General features: G+C 37.0%; 2 protein-coding genes across 2 annotated transcripts; one reads left to right on the top strand and one right to left on the bottom strand.

Annotated features, from left to right (window-relative positions):
* Nucleotides 1-1,333: 1,333 nt before the first annotated feature.
* Nucleotides 1,334-8,091, bottom strand: LOC124264177. The gene is made up of 15 exons (XM_046698917.1): nucleotides 7,804-8,091; nucleotides 7,543-7,671; nucleotides 6,731-6,811; nucleotides 6,388-6,444; nucleotides 6,184-6,222; nucleotides 5,932-5,964; nucleotides 5,711-5,752; nucleotides 5,316-5,369; nucleotides 4,861-4,890; nucleotides 4,706-4,747; nucleotides 3,594-3,655; nucleotides 2,841-2,943; nucleotides 2,547-2,631; nucleotides 2,302-2,371; nucleotides 1,334-1,758 (listed from the first exon to the last, which is right to left on the bottom strand). Exons 1-15 carry the CDS (start codon nucleotides 7,990-7,992, stop codon nucleotides 1,746-1,748), a joined length of 1,029 nt encoding a protein of 342 aa, XP_046554873.1. The 5' UTR covers nucleotides 7,993-8,091; the 3' UTR covers nucleotides 1,334-1,745.
* Nucleotides 8,092-9,507: 1,416 nt separating this feature from the next.
* LOC124264172 lies at nucleotides 9,508-16,955 on the top strand. The gene is given in 7 exon segments (XM_046698912.1): nucleotides 9,508-9,533; nucleotides 9,783-9,834; nucleotides 15,240-15,353; nucleotides 15,542-15,683; nucleotides 15,826-15,941; nucleotides 16,098-16,740; nucleotides 16,897-16,955. Coding segments are annotated over 7 exon segments (1,152 nt in total).
* Nucleotides 16,956-18,947: the final 1,992 nt, after the last annotated feature.

Here is an 18,947-nt window from a genome sequence, read left to right as displayed (position 1 = left end):
GTTAATGTAGCAGCAGTACACATCTGTGTAAAACATAAGAACTGATATTGAATCTTCTTTGTATTTAAACATAAATCGACAATTTCTGTTTACCGATTAAAGCAGGACAGTATGTGTTACTAGCATCATTCATTGCACGTTACAGGACATCCAGACTTTGAGTTACCGACATCCTCACGCGATTTTTTAAATGCTTATTCTTCAACACATAGCCATTAATAAGCAAATTCAGCGCATTCGATGTATTCACACCATCAACGTTTATCAGTGTGCTGAATAATGTTCATTGTATACACTTGGAAACGATCTTACCTGCCGCCATGTTGGGATGCTGGTAACGAGGTACAGTGCTTCTGTCAACGTTACTCTTTAACATCTTTATAATTTAGGCCGGGCGGGACAACTTAGGAATGGCCAGCCAGTCCTAACTTGACACCCAGAAGGAAGCATGCTACAAAAACATTTTTTATATCATTGGAAAGATCTCAAGGAGATGAATCCAAAAATATAAGTGTGTTCATGTTTTCATAAGCTCACAAATTGGCTCTGAAATTGCATTTCTGCAGAAATTTCTTGCAGAATGTTTTTTTTCTGCAGAAATTTCTGGCAGAATTCTTTTTTCCTGCAGAAATTTCTGGCAGAAATTTTTTTTCTGCAGAAAAGATTGATAATATGGTCTATGTGCCTCTGTTGCTTCTATAATCACCCTAACTGGACAGTGGAACACTGAATTGTATATAGCAGATGCATAATCCTTGAAACCATATTAAGCAGAGCCTTCATTATTTGTACACCTGCACACATTAAAATTGTCTAAATGAATTGCTCTTTGTCAGATTTGTCAAGTAAATGTGACTTTAAAAAATGTAACAGCCTTTTAATGAGGCCAGCCAAATATAAGAATACTTGGTGAAATCCAACAATTCAATCAAGATGAGATATACTTTCATATATAGAAAGCAGATTTAACATCAGACAGTGGGAAAATAACACAAACAAGGTCATAAAACATAACTGCATGTATTGTTTCATAAATGCCATAGACCACATTACAGTTACACATGCTGTACATATACAAATATATATATATATGATGACAAATCCCCACTTTGGCCCCACATATTTGAACAAAAGAACAAAATTTTTAAACAAATCATCTGGCAGTTACTTAAAGTCCAACTTGATTTTTTTTAGACTACATCCAAATCCCTTCCATTGAAATCAGAGATGAAAAATATAATTTTCTATAAATATACTCTGCTGAAGTTCTGTTGAAATATATTGAAAGGTTTTCAACTTGTGACTCGGACACAAAATCCACCCCTTCTTTTTGAGACTAAGTCCAAATCGTTTTCATGGAAACCGAGAAAAAATACAAATGACAGAAATCTGTAAATCTGCACTTTGGGATCTACTTCAATTGAACTTGTGTAAACTCTGGCAGATTTATTTTTTTTAGTTACATGTAGCAGAATTGTTTTACTTCAGCAAACATTATGGAGAGTTTAGTATAAATTTCATTAAATAACGTTTTCCCATTGAAAACAACTTAAAGTTGTAGGGTAAAGGGTTTCCAGAAGTAGGATGCTGCTCAAGAATTAAAATACCTAACATAACATAAATCAAGAAGAAATAGAAATAAAGATAGAGATTTCTTTATACAAGATTTCTTCCAACTTGATAATTCAAACTTATGAACTTGGGCTTATCTCAGTGTCCGGTTGTCTTGAAAGTCCAGTTTGGTTTCAGAGATGGTTCCTGTCACAGAAAACAAAAAACACATATGACAGCAGTGTATTTTACCCCGAGCCCTCCCAATGAAAATAACTTCAGCATAAGGCATCCACGCTTCATTTATTCCAGGAAGGTTAATTGTACATGGTAAATGGCGGCAGGGAAACAACAGGCAGAGATATATACTTCGTGACTAATTGCATAAATGTTGACCTAAATGTGACAGCGACAGTGAGTTCTTAGTTATAAAGAAATGACAAACTTCACAGATATTACATGTCATGTGACTAAAACTTTACCATGAGTTTACGAACAATGCCTTGAGTACTTGCACTATGGTAGCCTGCAGTTTGTTAGATTTAGCAACTCTGAGTTGGGTGAAACCCCGGTGGCGCGCGATTGCGCCTCTACATGGTACATAAAGCAAACTTTGGCACAGAAGAGCATTCCTGGATACCGAAAAAACCCAACAACTAACCTCTGAATAAATACACAAGTTACTTTGTAATGTAACATGTTGAGGGAATGGATTCATATTGTATGAGTTGAAATAATCTGATTACTTACGTTTTCTTCTCAATATACTTGAAATGAATTCTTTTCTTTGTCATGTCACTAAATTCAATTAGCACATATTCTGAAAAACACGAAAAACACTTTTCATTTCAGGTATAAACACATTCAACATGCTTTAGAAATATATTAGAGTGAGTGAGTGAGTTTATAAGCAATGTAAGGTATTATAATGTAAGGTTTAAAATAAATGAATCATAATTTGAATATATAGGCTATTTGTATAATGTTAGAAATACCTCCATCAACACGCTCAACATGGCCAGGGTATCGAGCTGCTCTGTGCACCAACCATGGAGCCTCAACCTTGTCACCAGTCTTCAACTAAATCAAACATGTACAATATGTGTATTTATTCTCGTAGGCTTTCACAAAGTGTAAAACATCATAGTGAAAATCTCAAACAATATAAATATGTAGCTTCTTCACAGCTCTCACAGCTCACGGCGAGGTTAATGTGATATAAAACATTTACATATACATTTACTTATACATCTCAAGGAAATACATTGTACTCACTGAAGAAGACATACCTCAAACCTGACCTTCTTTGTTGAAAGCCACTCATCCAAGTTATAACCAGTCCAATGTATTTTAACTCTTTCCTTCTGTAGTGACAATACTTTGGCTTTATACCTGTTTTTAATCAAGATAAAAAGAATTATGATTTATGGAAACAAGAAGGTTCACACAAATATTTATCTCCACTGTTTTGTTTTAACTTAAGAATGCTCCACTGACATTTTCCTGGTTTCATTTTTAGTCGATATGACAGCAGAAAAGAAAGTGTATGCATGTTAACAGTTAACCTTAAAGTCCTATCAACTCAAACCACTAAACACTTTCTACCTGGAAAAATTAACACCTCTTTTTAATTTCAATACTGAAATGTCTATATCCTCCTTGAACAATAACTTTCACTACAGACTATAGCTCAAGTAACTACTAGGGCAGAAATGAAGTAACTGTAGTAATAACCAGAGAGATGGGAATTATCTTTGCTAGATTCAAACCTATCAAATTTGTTGTTGTAGATTTGCCAAATATGCAGAATCGCTTCAGGTATGAAAAATAAACTACTGCAATTCTTTGAGCGACACAAAAAGTATTATCCTTCAAGAAGTTTCAGAATGAAAGAGGGTCCGACTATTGATTTTGAGTCAAATGATGATCAGTACCTTAGCAAATCTATCTGAAAATAATCATAAGAATTGATGTAACTCATGCATTTGTGATGACTTCCAAATGTGAAGTTTCTTTGAACAATGATGACAATAATAACATACCAAAAGCCGTCATCCTCTAATGCCTCCACAATCATTCCAACCTTGAATTTGCAGGGGGGTATCTATGGACAAAATCCATGATATGCATGGTTAGTACAATGGACTAGTCAGCTCACTGTTATTTTTGTAGTCTATTTTCAGAGTTTTCTAATTAAAAATTTCACCAAGAAATATCTTTCACACAAGTTGCTTGAAACACTGATACTGATGATCCATAATATATACTGGGTGCTGTGTGACAATAAGTCATAGCCAATAACACTGATACTGATGATCCATAATATATACTGGGTGCTGTGTGACAATAAGTCATAGCTAATAACACTGATACATAGCATAAATAACACTGATACACCACACAGCAATAACACAGCATTGTTTGTCATTGAACCATGTATTTCTTCTTGCTAATGTTTATTTGTCATCTAAATATTGGCAACTATGTACAGCAGGGGGTGATTCCGGTGCAAACAAATGATTTATCAGGCTCCACCATCTGGCTGAACCATGTTATCAACAATCCTATAGTTATCACTGACATGGATGATTCTTTAACAGGTGTGTGAGGGATATTCTTGGGCAATTTCACTCTCTCCATAAAAGTTCACATTACTTGATGTCTGACGCATGTTTTGATAGATGTTTGCAATTGAACTAACATGTTCATTCATAAGTTTAATTCCATTTCTGCACAGCAAAATCCACTTGTCCACCATTACAAGATTATTTCTCCTCTGACAGTGACCCCTGACCTTCCATGAAATGTCACTAGATGCCATGCAGTTGTGGTGGAACATGTTACCTGCACTGGCAATATTTTACCTGCACTGGTGCAGTCTAGATATGACAAAATTGATACCTGCAGTACAGCAACATTGGATTGAGTGAGTATGGTTTTACGCCGCTTTTAGCAATATTGCAGCAATATCATGGCGGGGAACACCAGAAATGGGCTTCAAACAATTTACCCATTTGGGGAAACAAACCCAGGTCTTTAGGGTGACGAGCAAACACTTTAACCACTAGGCTACCAACACCGCCCCAGCAACATTGGAAATGGCCCCAGAAAATCCTAATACATGTACAGACTAGCACTTTTCATAATTGCTCACCTCATTATTCATGTGTCTCCTTTTTTGCAAGTAGGACTCAGCCTGAAAGAAAATGTTGTTTTACATAAAAATTATATCAATTACAACATACCAGTATTCACATATTACCAAAAAATTAGGCCATTAATTAGCAGTAGAGATATTTATTAACTTACCATTTCCTCACTTTCTGCAATCCTTGATGCCTGAAAATAGATTTGTCCGCATGTTATTTGTCCATCTTATAGAAGCTTGTACAAGTAGGGTTCTATTTGCCATCATGACCAGTAGAAAGAAAATAAGTCAATTGGCTGAGTGATATGAACATCGACATTTCATTGATATTCCTTTTCCATGACCTAGCATTGGGAAGATGATTACAATGACAGACATGTACAGATAGACTGTGGAACATTGTGGCAAGAGCAAACTGAAGCAGTATAAAACCATTTGTTATCTTAAAATAGGAATATCTAAAGTAATATGAAATAATACCTAAATAATTAATGCCACTCAAAAAAGCTAGGAATATCTAAAAATTAATATATGTTTGAAAACATCATTAATTCAACCTTCAGCGTTTCATATATATCCAATTCACAGATGGCAGTTTAAGGTTTCTATAACTTACCTTTTCAGGTGCTGTTTTCTTCAAGCTTCTCATATTTGAACTTGATTGAAGAGTCTGATAAAGAAAGTATGATACCTTATGAATATGAATGACATCATTGTTCTTTTAATACCACTCTATAATTTACCAAACCATAACTTTGTGATAGAGGTAATCATTCATACTGATTTGTTTAGTTTAAGCAATATTCCAAATTCATAGGTGCACCGGAAATGGGCTTAATCAGAACAGTGACAGTTTAAACCACTAGGCAATCAGAACAAAGCAGAAAATGAACAAATCCCAAAAATGAGACTCCATGCTTGTTGTTTTTCGTTTCGTTTAGTTTTCTTTTACCTTTTGTATATCTTTATTAAAGGATTTAAATTAATATTAAATATATTAAGTGTAATTACCTTTCTACCCATTCTTGATGCTCTTCCTTTGTAAGATATCACCTGAAAATGATGCCAAACTTACATGAACTGCTTTTTTCAAGCCAGAAAGAAACATAAATTGGATGAAGTGTATCATAATATGTATCATTTACATTCAGTTTCAATTGACAAACCATGTGTATACCTGACATTTAACATGCAAAATACAACAGAATCTGAAATTGAAATAAAATACTTACTGGAAGCTCTGGACATTCCACGCCAGGAATATTCTAAAAAGAAGATGCAGACTGTTATTCTCTAATCAGTGAATTTTACCATAGTTGACAATAAAATTACCAGCTTCACATCAAATATATGCTAATATATGTAAGTAGGGAATTGCTGAGTTGATTCCAAAATCATTTCAGACACAACACCAGGATGAACATTGTCATTAAGGGTAAACAATATGAAAATTTAATTTTGTACAAGTGGGCTTATTAACTAACCTCAAGATGTTCCTGTGCCGATTCCTCATGAAGTATATTCTGCAAAATGGCAAAATTCAGTTGAAAATGCTGATTATTAACAAATGATATTATTTCTTATGAGTAATACAATCCCACCAATCCATTTCCGTTTTTCAGATCTTCATTGACATTAACTCATTTTAGTTGGCATGTTTTCATTGAGAAGGAATTACTGTAACTCACCTGAACTAGGGTTATTTGAAAGTCACGGCCATCATCATTATCATTGAATGCATACACCTATAAATTAGAAAATAAACAATTTACAGTGGGCATTATCATGTATGTTATATTTTAAAGCAGATATGATATCAATAAGAAAAATTAATTACAAGGTGTCTTCAAAGTGCCTGGAATATTGCCAGGTGTGCATTGAACAACCAACAACTGATACAAGTGCATGACTAGATGCAATATTGTGAATGCTTGGGAAGACATGACATGACAGTTTTGAATGATTATTATTGAAAACTCATTACTGACTTTATTAAAAAAATAATCAGTCCAAATACAAAATTATCCTCACATCAGGCTCAGGCAATCTCTCTGCCTCTTGCAAAGTTTCTTTATTCCGATGCTCTTGTAGCTGCTGTGATTTCTCTTTTCTCTGAAAAAAAGACAATGGTATTTCCAGACTAGGTATTTTTTTCTTTTTCTTTTTTAATGCCTTACTCAAGTGCCTGTATATGACCGAGTGTGGTGTTATCTAGTGTTGGGAATTGGTTGAAATCTCATAATTGATGATTGGTTCATTATCAATCATCAAAAATGATTGGTGAGTGTTATTTATCAAAATTTCCTGTAATGTTTGTTATTGCACACAAAAAATGGAAAAACATGTACAAGTAGTCCTTTAGTATTTTTTTTTTAAATTGCACAAAATGCATTTGCAAATTTCACTTAAAAGGAGGACTAGTATGTTAGGAATAAATTTCCTGGAGTCTTTAAGATAAATTCAGTCATGACTTTGAACGAGCTCGTAGTGCTTATGTAATGTAAATTTAATGACAGAGACAAAACCAACCTTGTGAAAAATATTGTTAATGTAAACAAGGGTTCCAAAATTGTTTGTGTTTGATTATGAGAAAATATGATCAACTGCTTGATCGTTTTGTCACTGTGACCAATCTTCGATTAATTCAATTAATCGGACCGCCACTAGTGTTATCAGCAATGATACACCATCAAAAATGACACACAACCAACAAAGTCACAGTCTGACCACCCAAATGTTTAGTCACCCTAACTGACCAGCATAGGTTTCTGGGGGGCCATTTGTAAGCATGATTCCCAAAAGAATCAGAAAAATGAATGTACATTTACACAAGTGAACCATACCATCTTATCCAGTTCCTGTCTAAGTAATAGGTTCTGCGTCCTCAGCTCCTCAATCAGTCTGTCCTTTTCTTTCAGTCGTTCCTTTAATACCAATACATCGGTAGCTGCCTCCTGACTGATTTCAGTTCCCTTCAAATATAATATATATGTCAATTTATTCTAATGCCAATCGCCATATAACCATATAAATGGTTCTCGTGTTGAAGTTAACTGAAGGAGTTATTGTTTATTCAAAGTTTAGATCTGATTCTGTTCTTATACCTTGTTTGCTTGTTTAATCTGTTTCAGTTGAAGATTGAATTCTTCTTTGGAGATTTCACTGTTTCTGAATTCTGTCAACAGTCTGTAAAGGGTTGCCTCATCTTTGAATGAAACAGTCTCCAAGAACAGACATGTGTTCACTTTAGTATGTTTCTGCTCCTTTAGTTTACCAAGGCTGAATAAATCCATGATCTCAAGGATGAGGCGATAACATCTGTCAGATGTTGCAGCTACTGCAAGGTGAACTTTGAAACGACCACCAAAATGATGCTGGAAAGGGAAAATTAAGTAAATTGAAAAGAAAGAGCACACGTAAAAAACAATGGATGCATATATTAATAGGTTGAAGTAAACTGGGGAAAAAAAAAGGACAACAATGAATTATAAGTGAACTGCTTCATGACAAGATCTAAGTAACACTTACATGGATCTGTAGGTTTCAAAGTGGCACTGTTTTCTCCATTTATTATCTGCACTGCCAAGAGGGGTTGTCTCACTTTTACCTGATCTTGGGTGAAGGTTGCGAAAAGCCTGGATGAAATAAATATTGAAACATTTTAGACACTGTACATTTATTAGTGCAGGAGTGAGTGGAGTTAACATTTAACGTCCACATCGGCAATATCTCAGCCATATCGTGACGAGTTATACAATTTATACAACATTTGAAAGAGTAAAATCTGTCGATGATGGATAGTTAAAGTCCTAGAGTATCACAGATATGAATATAAAACTAGACTGTAAATCTAAAACATTTTAACTGAAAAGACACAGTACAATATAAAACACGGGCTACAGATCGCCAACAACTGAAGGTGATTTAACGTCACATCGGCAATATTTCAGCCATATCGTGACGGAACACTTAGAAATAAAATATATATAGATAGTACAAAAACCTGCCGACAAAGGACAGAAAAGCAACTAGCGTATCACAGATATACATGTAAAACTAGTAATTGTGTATAACATTAAAACTATAGGGGACTTTGACAGTATAAAAAAACCTTGTTAGATTAATCTAAACCATCATAAACTGGGGATGTATGTTTGGTCAGTAGTGTATAGAATTAAAGGGTAGGGACTTTGACTTCGAAAACCTTGTTAGATTAATCTAAACCATCATAAACTGGGGATGTGACAAGGACCCCATGCTTAATTTTGCATCAGTTTGTCTGTGGAATGGATCAACATTGTATTAGTATAATTTACCAAGAAAGGAGTACTCAGTAAGAAAACCCCTGTCCAATAAAACAACATCAATAACTTACCATTATTGTAGCTTTGAAATTTAGGGGTTGTACATCTGTAGGAGGGGTTTCTGCCAGAGATGTATCCAGAGGGTTTTGAACCAGGTCAGCTCCTAAAGAAATAGGAGATTAAACTGATAACATTGTCAAGAAGTAAATAATAATATCATTCAAAATATATTAAATAATTTTTCTACCTTGATATGTAACTTTATATACACCCATCAGCATGTCAAGTGTCTCCAGAAAGTCATCGGAATCCTCTCGTTTGTACAGGTCACTCCATAAGTTGTCAGTAACTGCATACTTGTGTATGGGGCACTCAATGTCGACATCATCATGAAGCTGAAATTAAAACCTTAACACTTAATACATTTGAGATAAGTTTTATACTTGTACCTACACATGCAGCATTAACATCACTAGCACTACAAGCTGCGACCGATAAACCGCGATGTTGCCCTCTGTTTGTACATCAAGGTATGTCGAATATTTATCAATATTTGTAAACGCCTACCTCAATAAAGGAAATGTGTTCGAATGTTTTGGCGTTGCTGGTTAAATTCGATTTTCCGAGAGGCCCATGTCTACTAGGAAAATAAGGAAATGACTTTTAAGTCCGCCAACATAATCCGGTGTCCGATGTAACAAATTCCGAATTAAACAATGACAAAGAATATTTACTATGAATGAATACACCTTCCATCGTTTTCGTTCTGCATAATCTAGAGTAGTTCCCCTTGAGTTTCAAAATAGGAATCGAAAGACGAAAAGAAAATATCTACTCATCAATTTTGCACCCATGTTTTAGGGGGGTCGTCATTGATTTCGTACAGGACATGGGTGGGGGGGGTGGGGTGTTGGAGTCCACTATATATAGATTTAAGGGTCTGGGGTCTGGGGGTGGGGCTTCACATTGTGCATTGTTCACCATTTAAACGTATATCTTAGGAGGTGCATTCACATTGTACAAGCTCCCCATAAAGATCATTATCACCCCATCCCCAACTACATCGGGAACAATATATTACTGGTCAAAGTGACAATACCCGAGGAGGCAATTTAATTGTCTCGTTAATTGCCTCGGCACCGCATAGACAATACGCGTCTTGGGTAACATCTATTACATGTTTTGTTGGTTCAGATAGAGAATGCAACACCAGATGCTGATGTTGTTCTTGACTTCAGGAAGATTTTAAGATTACTTTTTAATGCAATATACATTGGTCCTGCACAGTTATGTTTCATATCTAATTAATTATATCTTACAAATAATTTTTACAAACTGCTCGCATAGTAATATCAATAGGAAGCATTTATATGGTACTTAAGCATTTATATTGTTACGTAATATCTGTCTTCCCAAAAACCTCGGCTCTAGTGAAATAACAGAAATACCAAAGGTCGCCCAACATATGCATGCATTAAGAAGGCTGGTCGATTCATGATACATGTATACTTTTCTACAAATTACATATAGATGAACAGGTGTTTGTGAAAACATTTGATTACTTGTTATTTAGTGTGCTCTGCATAAAAATGCCAATGTGAACAAAATAGTTTAATAACACATTCTTTGGTCGGCTTTTCTGTAAATCAAACATTATAATATACCATTACCCCTCACCTGTATAGTGACTGCAGTACGTTGAGCAGACGGTTTAACATTGCTGACTGCACGTGGTTCGGGATTGTCGCTGTGGCTGAAATACAAAGTACTATTTGTTACAGAAAGAGACCAAGTTGCCTGTGCCATTGTGCATTGACTGTTCATGAATGCGATGGGGCGGTTCATAATCTACCCGAATATATTCCAGCGGCATGGCAATGACTGTAGGCCTACTCAATGAGGCACTGAAGATTACGATGTTTGAGAAATGTAGGTTTACTCCGCCCAATCCGATTATGGATTACCATCATTCAATACAAACGATACAACAGTGCATTATGGAGAAGGTAATTATAACTACCTGGTGCAGCAGCCAGATGTCCGCTCTTTGAAGTTGCCGACAAACAGGACGCATCATTGGAGCTCGCAAAAACAGCGTGTACACAGCTTCTCCCCAAATTTGCAGAACGATATGAATGTGAGTCAGATGATTTGGAGATTTACCGTGCGTAAGTCAGGCATGACATTTCACGGATATACACCCTCATGTTTGTTTTCAAATACCAATCATCGACGCCCGACCTTTCTCAATGTACAAAACTGGTGTGTATATAGTGGCGTGAGCAGATTAGGTATGTTCCATTTCGTTCATTCTTCGAGAGGGTTCAGTCAGACGGTAAAAAGAGACCAAATTATCAAGTCGGCAAATAACTGAAACAAGTATCAGGGAGAAGTACTGGATACCTTCATCAGCTATCAGCTCAGCTTCGACGTCGTTGCAATGGGTGAGAATAATTCACATTTTCATTGATACCAAATACTGTGTAAGTCTCAAACAACGTTTGCTTTATGCTGGTATTGAATTCTTTATAAATATAAAATACGCTTCATGTGACATTGTCATTCATGAATATTTTTCAACCGTTTATAGATCATACTAACGTCATCATCAATAAAGACAGAAACCATTCTTCAAGACATCTGACCAAAAGGAAAGGCACAGAAAGAGGTAAGATGAATGTTCAAGGAATAAATTGTTTCAAACGAAATGGATGAATGAATGCTTATGACTGGAATATTTTCAAACAGTTTAACGCGATATTTTAGACGAATCCCCGGTGTGAATAAACAATTCTCATTGCTTCGTCTTTAACAATTAAATTTCGTGCTAACCGACTGAGCTACGTCCACAAGGTCAAAGAGATGTGGAAAACGAGAACAGAAGGCATTAATATCACAAGACATAAAAGAAGCTTTGGTGACCAAGTGCTGTGTGAAAGAGTGTATGAAGAAACTGTCTTTGAAGTTATCCACCAATTGAGATTGTCGTTTTGGAGGAAGACCCAAACCAAACAGAGCCGCCTCATCAACAGTCATTTGAGAGCAGTGTTCAGATATCAGGAACAAAGACTGTCAGATGTTCTCTTCACCCTAGAAGGCCATGAAAGTTTGTAGTGTTTTGTTGGTGTGCTGTATTCAAGATCAGTAAAACCAGGTAAGTTAGGCATAATTGTTGAGGTAATCTTGTAAAGGTGAAGAAAAGACAGATCGTTTGTAAATTTCTTTCAGAAGTGGGTTTACGGAATCTTTTTTCATCCTATTTGTTTATGTAGGGATTGTGTTAAGTACAACGTTGTGATATATAATGAAATAGATTTTTAGATTTTTTCATCATGGGAGAGCTGTGAAGGACTGCCTTCCACAAAAGGTTGATCAAAGATCTGATCAGAAGTATGATTCCTTGAAGTACCTGGAGGCAAAGGTGTGGCTGGATCAGTATTTCAAAAGGTTGGTTTGCATGTACATTTCGAAAGCATCATAATATCATCTTTGTTATTATTTGTGGTGACACAGCATCTAATGTCTGAATATACTTATGTTGATAGCTTTGTTTTCATATCAGTGCAAACTGTCTAAGACAGCTCTTGTTCTTCCTTTCCCACTGAATCCATTTCAAGTTTGGTCTTGAGTAATCCGCTGACAGAAATTGTCTCTTGCTGTCCTCATTGAAATAACAACAAATGTGCAATCACTGAGCTCTGGAGAGTTCTTCTCATCCGTGAAAATACAGAAGGTAAGTAGGGTATACCAAGTACTAAGTTGTCAACATGTATCTATTTCATGTTACTACAATTATATAAACTACTGTGATACTCCTTTAAGTTTTCAGTACCTAAAAGGTACAGTGTTCTCACAGCTTGAAAGATGCCATTGACATGTGTTATGAATAAATAATAAATCATGATGTTGAAATTGTTTACTTCTTGTTCCAGGCAAAGGATTTCACACAATGCTCTCTGTGCATCTTGTATAGAGATGCACTACAAAGAAAGAACTTGGCAAAGGAAGAAGTCAAGGCCTTGAAAGAAGCAAAACAGGGACACTTAGCTATGCAAAAGGTTTGTTACTTCTGTAATATTCTTTACTAACCTCTTATCATCTTATATGCATACTTGCCTTACTCTCCGAAAACAGACTGCAGAAGTCGAGATCGAAAGCTTGCTAACCTTTAACTCGCGAAGGTGGTTCGATTGAAGACATCCGGGTGACCGGTAAGGTCACAGCAGTCTATCACGTGGCCACGTGAACAAGTCATTCCTTTCTTATTCGTGTACCGAATCAGACGGGGACCGAGATCCTAAGACTTGTAGTTTTGACTGCGGGGGTATTTTGTCCCTTGTGGTTCTTTTGTTCTATACTTCTGGTATGTTTTAAGTTTGCTAACTTTGTTTAGGACGTACTCACCGGAGTTGAGTTCCTCGTTCTTGTGTTGTTTTCTCGCTCGCTTGTTTTTCTCTCCTCTCTCGCTAAGAGTGGAGTTCGTGGTTCGTGGTGGGGTATCCGGGACTTGTGTCCTTGGATATCTTTTTCGGGCTCCCATTCATCCCTCCTAGGGTGGGTAGGAGTTTTCGCGGTGTTTATTTTGCTTCCACCTGCGTGCATCGTGTTACTGCCAAGATGGCGGTCCCACGTGATTTGCCGGTTTAGTCTCCCTGTCTGGTTTGAGCGGGGTAGTGTTTGCGACGTGTTTGTTTCTGCCGCCCCAGGCTTTTCGTACATGTTTTCGCTTGTCGCTTGTCAATAAATTGTTGTTTTGCTTATGTTTTAGAGTGCTGTATGCCACGGCCTCATTGCATAAAGTGTAACGGTCTCACGTCGTACAGGGACCCGCACTCTCGCTGTTTGAATTGCACTTCTCAGTGCACGTGGGACTCCAGGTGTTCGGAGTGCGATCGGCTGTCCTTTGATTTCTTCAAGGCTTATCTGCGTGTAGCTAAGAAGAGGCTTACGCAACAGAGACTACGCAGGAGAATGTCGTTTACTCCTATGGAAGACTTGGGGGAGCCGCCTGTTCCCGCATCTACCCCGATTTCGTCTGGCGCACCTACCGGTACGCCTTTGAGTTCGTCACCTGTGAATACGGCGCTTCGTGTGTCAACCGAGGTTTCGTCAGTGTTCCCTTTGGGTTTGGATCCGTCTCTCAACGGCGCACCTGTTGGACAGGGCGCACTGATGGGACAAGCTATACCTGTTGGACAGAGTGTACCTATCACCGGTGGCGTATCAACTGGCATTGGCGCACCTCTTCAGACTGGCGCACCACAACAACGCAGTTTACAGCCTATGACTGGCGTACCGCAACAGAAGGCGAATAACCCGCATGAAATTCGGGCTTTGGCTTCCACAATGGCTCTTCATAGGAATTGTTCAATTCCTACGATTATGGAGGGCTGTTTTTGGAAGTCTAACACTGTTTTTGCCAGCCATTATCTTCGAGACGTGGCAGTTGAAGATGTGGAAGGACTTCGGAGTTTTGGTCCTCTTGTGGTTGCTCAACAGCTGACACGTCCTTCTACTCACTAAGGTACGAGGCGTTGTTCTCTTCCCTTGGAGGCTTTGTTACTTTTGTTGGGACAATCGTGAGAGTGCCTCACCTATTGTTCCCTTTCTGTGCGTCACTTTCATGGTCTTTGTTTTGCTTGCAGACCCCCAAGCATTCACTGTTCCTTACGTCTGATTCGTTGGTCTATTTGGGTGAACAACGGTTCGAACGCCCCACCTTCCAAGACTGTCGGATAAGATGCATATAAGATGATAAGAGGTAAGTAAAGAATTTGGTAAAATCTAAGTATTTTAGATTTTTACATACTTACCTCTTATCATCAAGTCTGAAGCCCGCCCGAGTCTTCGCTGCCTCCCCCACGTCATCGTTCTACCTTGTTGTTCGATGCGAAAGGAATGACTTGTTCACGTGGCCACGTGATAGACTGCTGTGACCTTACCGGTCACCCGGATGTCTTCAATCGAACCACCTTCGCGAGTTATAGGTTAGCAAGCTTTCGATCTCGACTTCTGCAGTCTGTTTTCGGAGAGTAAGGCAAGTATGCATATAAGATGATAAGAGGTAAGTATGTAAATATCTAAAATACTTAGATTTTACCAAAATGAATGAAGTTAATGAAAATGTAGTTTGAGAAATGGATTTCGCATCACAAAGGGCCACTCACTGCTTTGTGGCTGTTTACAGGTTCAGTGTATGTCTGTTTGTCTGTCTGTCTGTCTGTCTGTCTTACAAACATTACAAACATGGGGACAAGGCAAAGAGGTAACCATCTAAGTATGTGTCCCTCATCATTGACAACATGGACCAAAACAAGACAAACCTTCCTGTATTTCCAGAACAATCAAAGGTACACATGTGTGATGATTACATATTGAATCACAGGCTCCTTAAACCATTGAACAGTTGACACTCATATTTCAAAAGTTGAATATAATGAATTTGTCCTAATTCATGTACTTATCGTGTGTAATGAATGTTGATAGTGAAGATACTAGTCTTTGACAGGCATTAATTAAAATACAATAATCTTTTCAGATTGATGGCAGCCTGGCACATGTCAAGCACCACGTGACTGGTGTTGTCGATCATGGAAACCGAGCAGCCCATGCTGTTGTCTGGAATACATGTATTCCAGGCGATGCAAATGTAACTTGTACAGTGCTTCTGTATGTCCTCAGTATAATTGCACAGGTAATACTACTATATATATTCAATATGAGTCATTGCCTAATTAATCACGAAACATTGGTTCCAAATTTGTTCCTGCACAAATGCTATGAAATTGTATTTAATTCATTTACTAAAAACTACTATTTCAGCTGAACCATGGGCATCTACCAGAAATTTACGAGCCGACAATTCACCAAACGATAACAAGAACAAGACCGTACTGTATGTTTTGGCATTGTTAGTCAAATTGAAAATCTTCAAAAAGGTATGTGTACTTTTTGCAACATATTTACATATACAGTGTGGGAATGCATGCAATAGAGGTCATTAAGAGGATCTTGAACATTCTTTATTAGAATCTCAGGATATTCAAATAATCCAATAATTGAAAGTGTAATTTAATAGTGATACTCTTTTCCAGGTGAAACTTTCATTTCTCATGGTGGGCCACACTCATGAAGATGTGGACCAGCTGTTCAGCGTGTTTGCAAGGGAGCTAAGACAGAAACCTGCTGCAACACGTGATGCTCTCCTGCAAGTCCTTGCCAGCAGTAACGACCCAAAGCCCACTGCTACTGTACTGGATGGTGTTTGGGACATGAGGCAGTTGTTTATCAACTGTCATTCACCTAAACGACACAAGGAGGCACATGTGTTTGTGTTCAGAATGGAGGGGTCCTCAGTCTCCATGCTTTATAAAGACTGGCCACTGAAAAGTGAAACCTACAGAAAGGTGTCATTAGATTTCAAGGTTGACCTGTCAACACTCACACCTGTCACTCTGGACAAGGAAAAGGTAGATGACACCTGTAAAGCCATGGGGAGAGACTTGGCCAAATGGGTGTCATCTACCAGGCTGTCTGAAGAGGAAGGCTTGTGGTGGGTGTCCTACATTAAAAAGATGGGGGACATTCACACACCGGCCATCAAGCTGTCCGACTTCAAGCCCTTCATGCCTGCCCCAAGGGAAGAGAACACCCTCCCAAGAAATGTACAAGAGGCAATAGAGAGAAGCAATGAAAAAATGCAGAAGCAATCAAAGGTATTTTCATTGAGTTCCAATTGTTAATAAAAAATATATTGTCATCTGTTATACAGCGTTAGAGAGCATTTAATGTATAAAACATCCAGACATCAAGATGAATACCGATTTAAGCTTTTACTGTTTTTCGCTTGTCTTTGTATGTCAGTTCTTATTATCCTTTCATTTTCATTTTCAGGTATCACTTACAAAGCACAGAAGATCAAGCCTCAGCGGAACTCTGAGATGGTGGCCTGATTGTAACACTGATGTAAATATGTATATGCGATGTATATATATGCACTGAACATTTTTCTTTGTATAATCACAAGCTAAATTTGCTTTTGCCTCACTGTCAAGGGTTTGCACAAGTTAAATTGAAGTAGATTTTGGAAATGATTTGGACTTTGGTCTCAAAAAGGAGGTGTGGGTTTCGTTTCCACACAAGTCGAAAACCTTTCAATATCTTTCAGCAGAACTTAGCAGATATATGAGACATATCCCAAAGAGGTGCCTTTAGCTATTTGCAGATTTTTGGCATTTATAATTTTCCTGGTTTCCATGGAAACGATTCAGACTTAGTTTCATAAGGGAGGGGTGGGTTTCAACTTGAAAACCTTTCATTTTCTTTCTACAAGACTTGGCAGACATATCAAACAGATCTTGAAGTGGTGCCTTTTGCTATTTGCACATTTTTGGCACTTATATTTTTCATGATTTCCATGGAAGCGTCTTTAAAAAATTCAAGTTGGACTTTAAGTAACTGCCAGATGATTTGTTCTTTCAAATATGTGGGGGCCGGGGCGATTTGTCATCTTCTGATGGTTCTTGTTGGAACTGTTGTTAAGTCTGATATTGATTATTCTCCTTGTAAATATCCCTGTCTAGGTAACAATAGGTAAAAAACATAATGGTCCCCTGTCATGGTTAGAAAGTTCTTTCTTTTCTTGGAATTATCATGTGTTTTGATGTACTTATTGATCATATTGTATTATAATTGAGGTATAAATTGAATATCTGATTGATGTAATGGTTTGAATGCAACTCTAAAAAACTAATTATCACAAAAAGTTATTTAGTGTTAAGATATAAATATCTCATAGGTCTCTCTTGTAACACAGTATTGTCAAACTTGTCACATGATACAATTCTACTTTCATACATTTTACTTTCGATGACATTAAACATTTGCTATAATCTTTTCTTTGGATATTCAGATCGAAAATAATGATGAAATAACTCAGAAATTTGCGTTGGTTGAAACATATTTGGAAGATGTCACAATAATACCGACATCTGCACAAGAAATCTTTGTAGTTTTTATGTATGTCCTCACCTACGATATATAAGTTTCATTATTTACATGTTATTCTTGTTATAGTTTGTCAAAGTTTTAAATTTTTGTTCTTTTGTTACAACCAGACTGCCATAAAGAAAAGCAAATAACCAAAGTGTATGTTTTTGTGTTTGGAATATATATATATATATTTGTATATGTACAGCATGTGTAACTGTAATGTGGTCTATGGCATTTATGAAACAATACATGCAGTTATGTTATATGACCTTGTTTGTGTTATTTTCCCACTGTCTGATGTTAAATCTGCTTTCTATGATAGTATATCTCATCTTGATTGAATTGTTGGATTTCACCAAGTACTAGTATTCTTATATTTGGCTGGCCTCATTAAAAGGCTGTTACATTTTTAAAGTCACATTTACTTGCACACTGCAAATTAGATAATTTCAAAGTAAAATCTGACAAAGAGCAATTCATTTAGACAATTTTAATGTGTGCAGGTGTACAAATAATGAAGGCTCTGCTTAATATGGTTTCAAGGATTATGCATCTGCCATATACAATTCAGTGTTCCTCTGTCCAGTTAGGGTGATTATAGAAGCAACAGAGGCACATAGACCATATTATCAATCTTTTCTGCCAGAAATTTCTGCAGGAAAAAAAAATTCTGCCAGAAATTTCTGCAGAAAAAAAAAATTCTGCCAGAAATTTCTGCAGAAATGCATTTTCAGAGCCAATTTGTGAGCTTATGAAAACATGAACACACTTGCACATTATATTTTTGGATTCATCTCCTTGAGATCTTTCCAATGATATAAAAAATGTTTTTGTAGCATGCTTCCTTCTGGGTGTCAAGTTAGGACTGGCTGGCCATTCCTAAGTTGTCCCGCCCGACCTCATATCTACAGTGCTCAACTTGGGAACATAATGGGTATTAAATAGAATAACGA

Source organism: Haliotis rubra, unplaced genomic scaffold (genome assembly GCF_003918875.1).
Source record: "Haliotis rubra isolate DU_JTF1 unplaced genomic scaffold, ASM391887v1 Scf911, whole genome shotgun sequence".
Taxonomy (NCBI): domain Eukaryota; kingdom Metazoa; phylum Mollusca; class Gastropoda; order Lepetellida; family Haliotidae; genus Haliotis; species Haliotis rubra.
Note: the sequence above shows the minus strand (reverse complement) of the source record. Positions and strands in the feature narration are given on the sequence as shown.

Bases quoted from the DNA above. Each gene is read 5' to 3' on its own strand.
- LOC124264177 (XM_046698917.1), bottom strand. From the start codon at position 7,992: ATGGATTTATTCAGCCTTGGTAAACTAAAGGAGCAGAAACATACTAAA. The intron at 5,370-5,710 runs GTAATTACACTT...TTTCTTTATCAG, and splicing joins CATCAAGAATGGGTAGAAAG to ACTCTTCAATCAAGTTCAAA. The intron at 4,748-4,860 runs GTAAGTTAATAA...ATTTTCTTTCAG, and splicing joins TTGCAGAAAGTGAGGAAATG to GCTGAGTCCTACTTGCAAAA.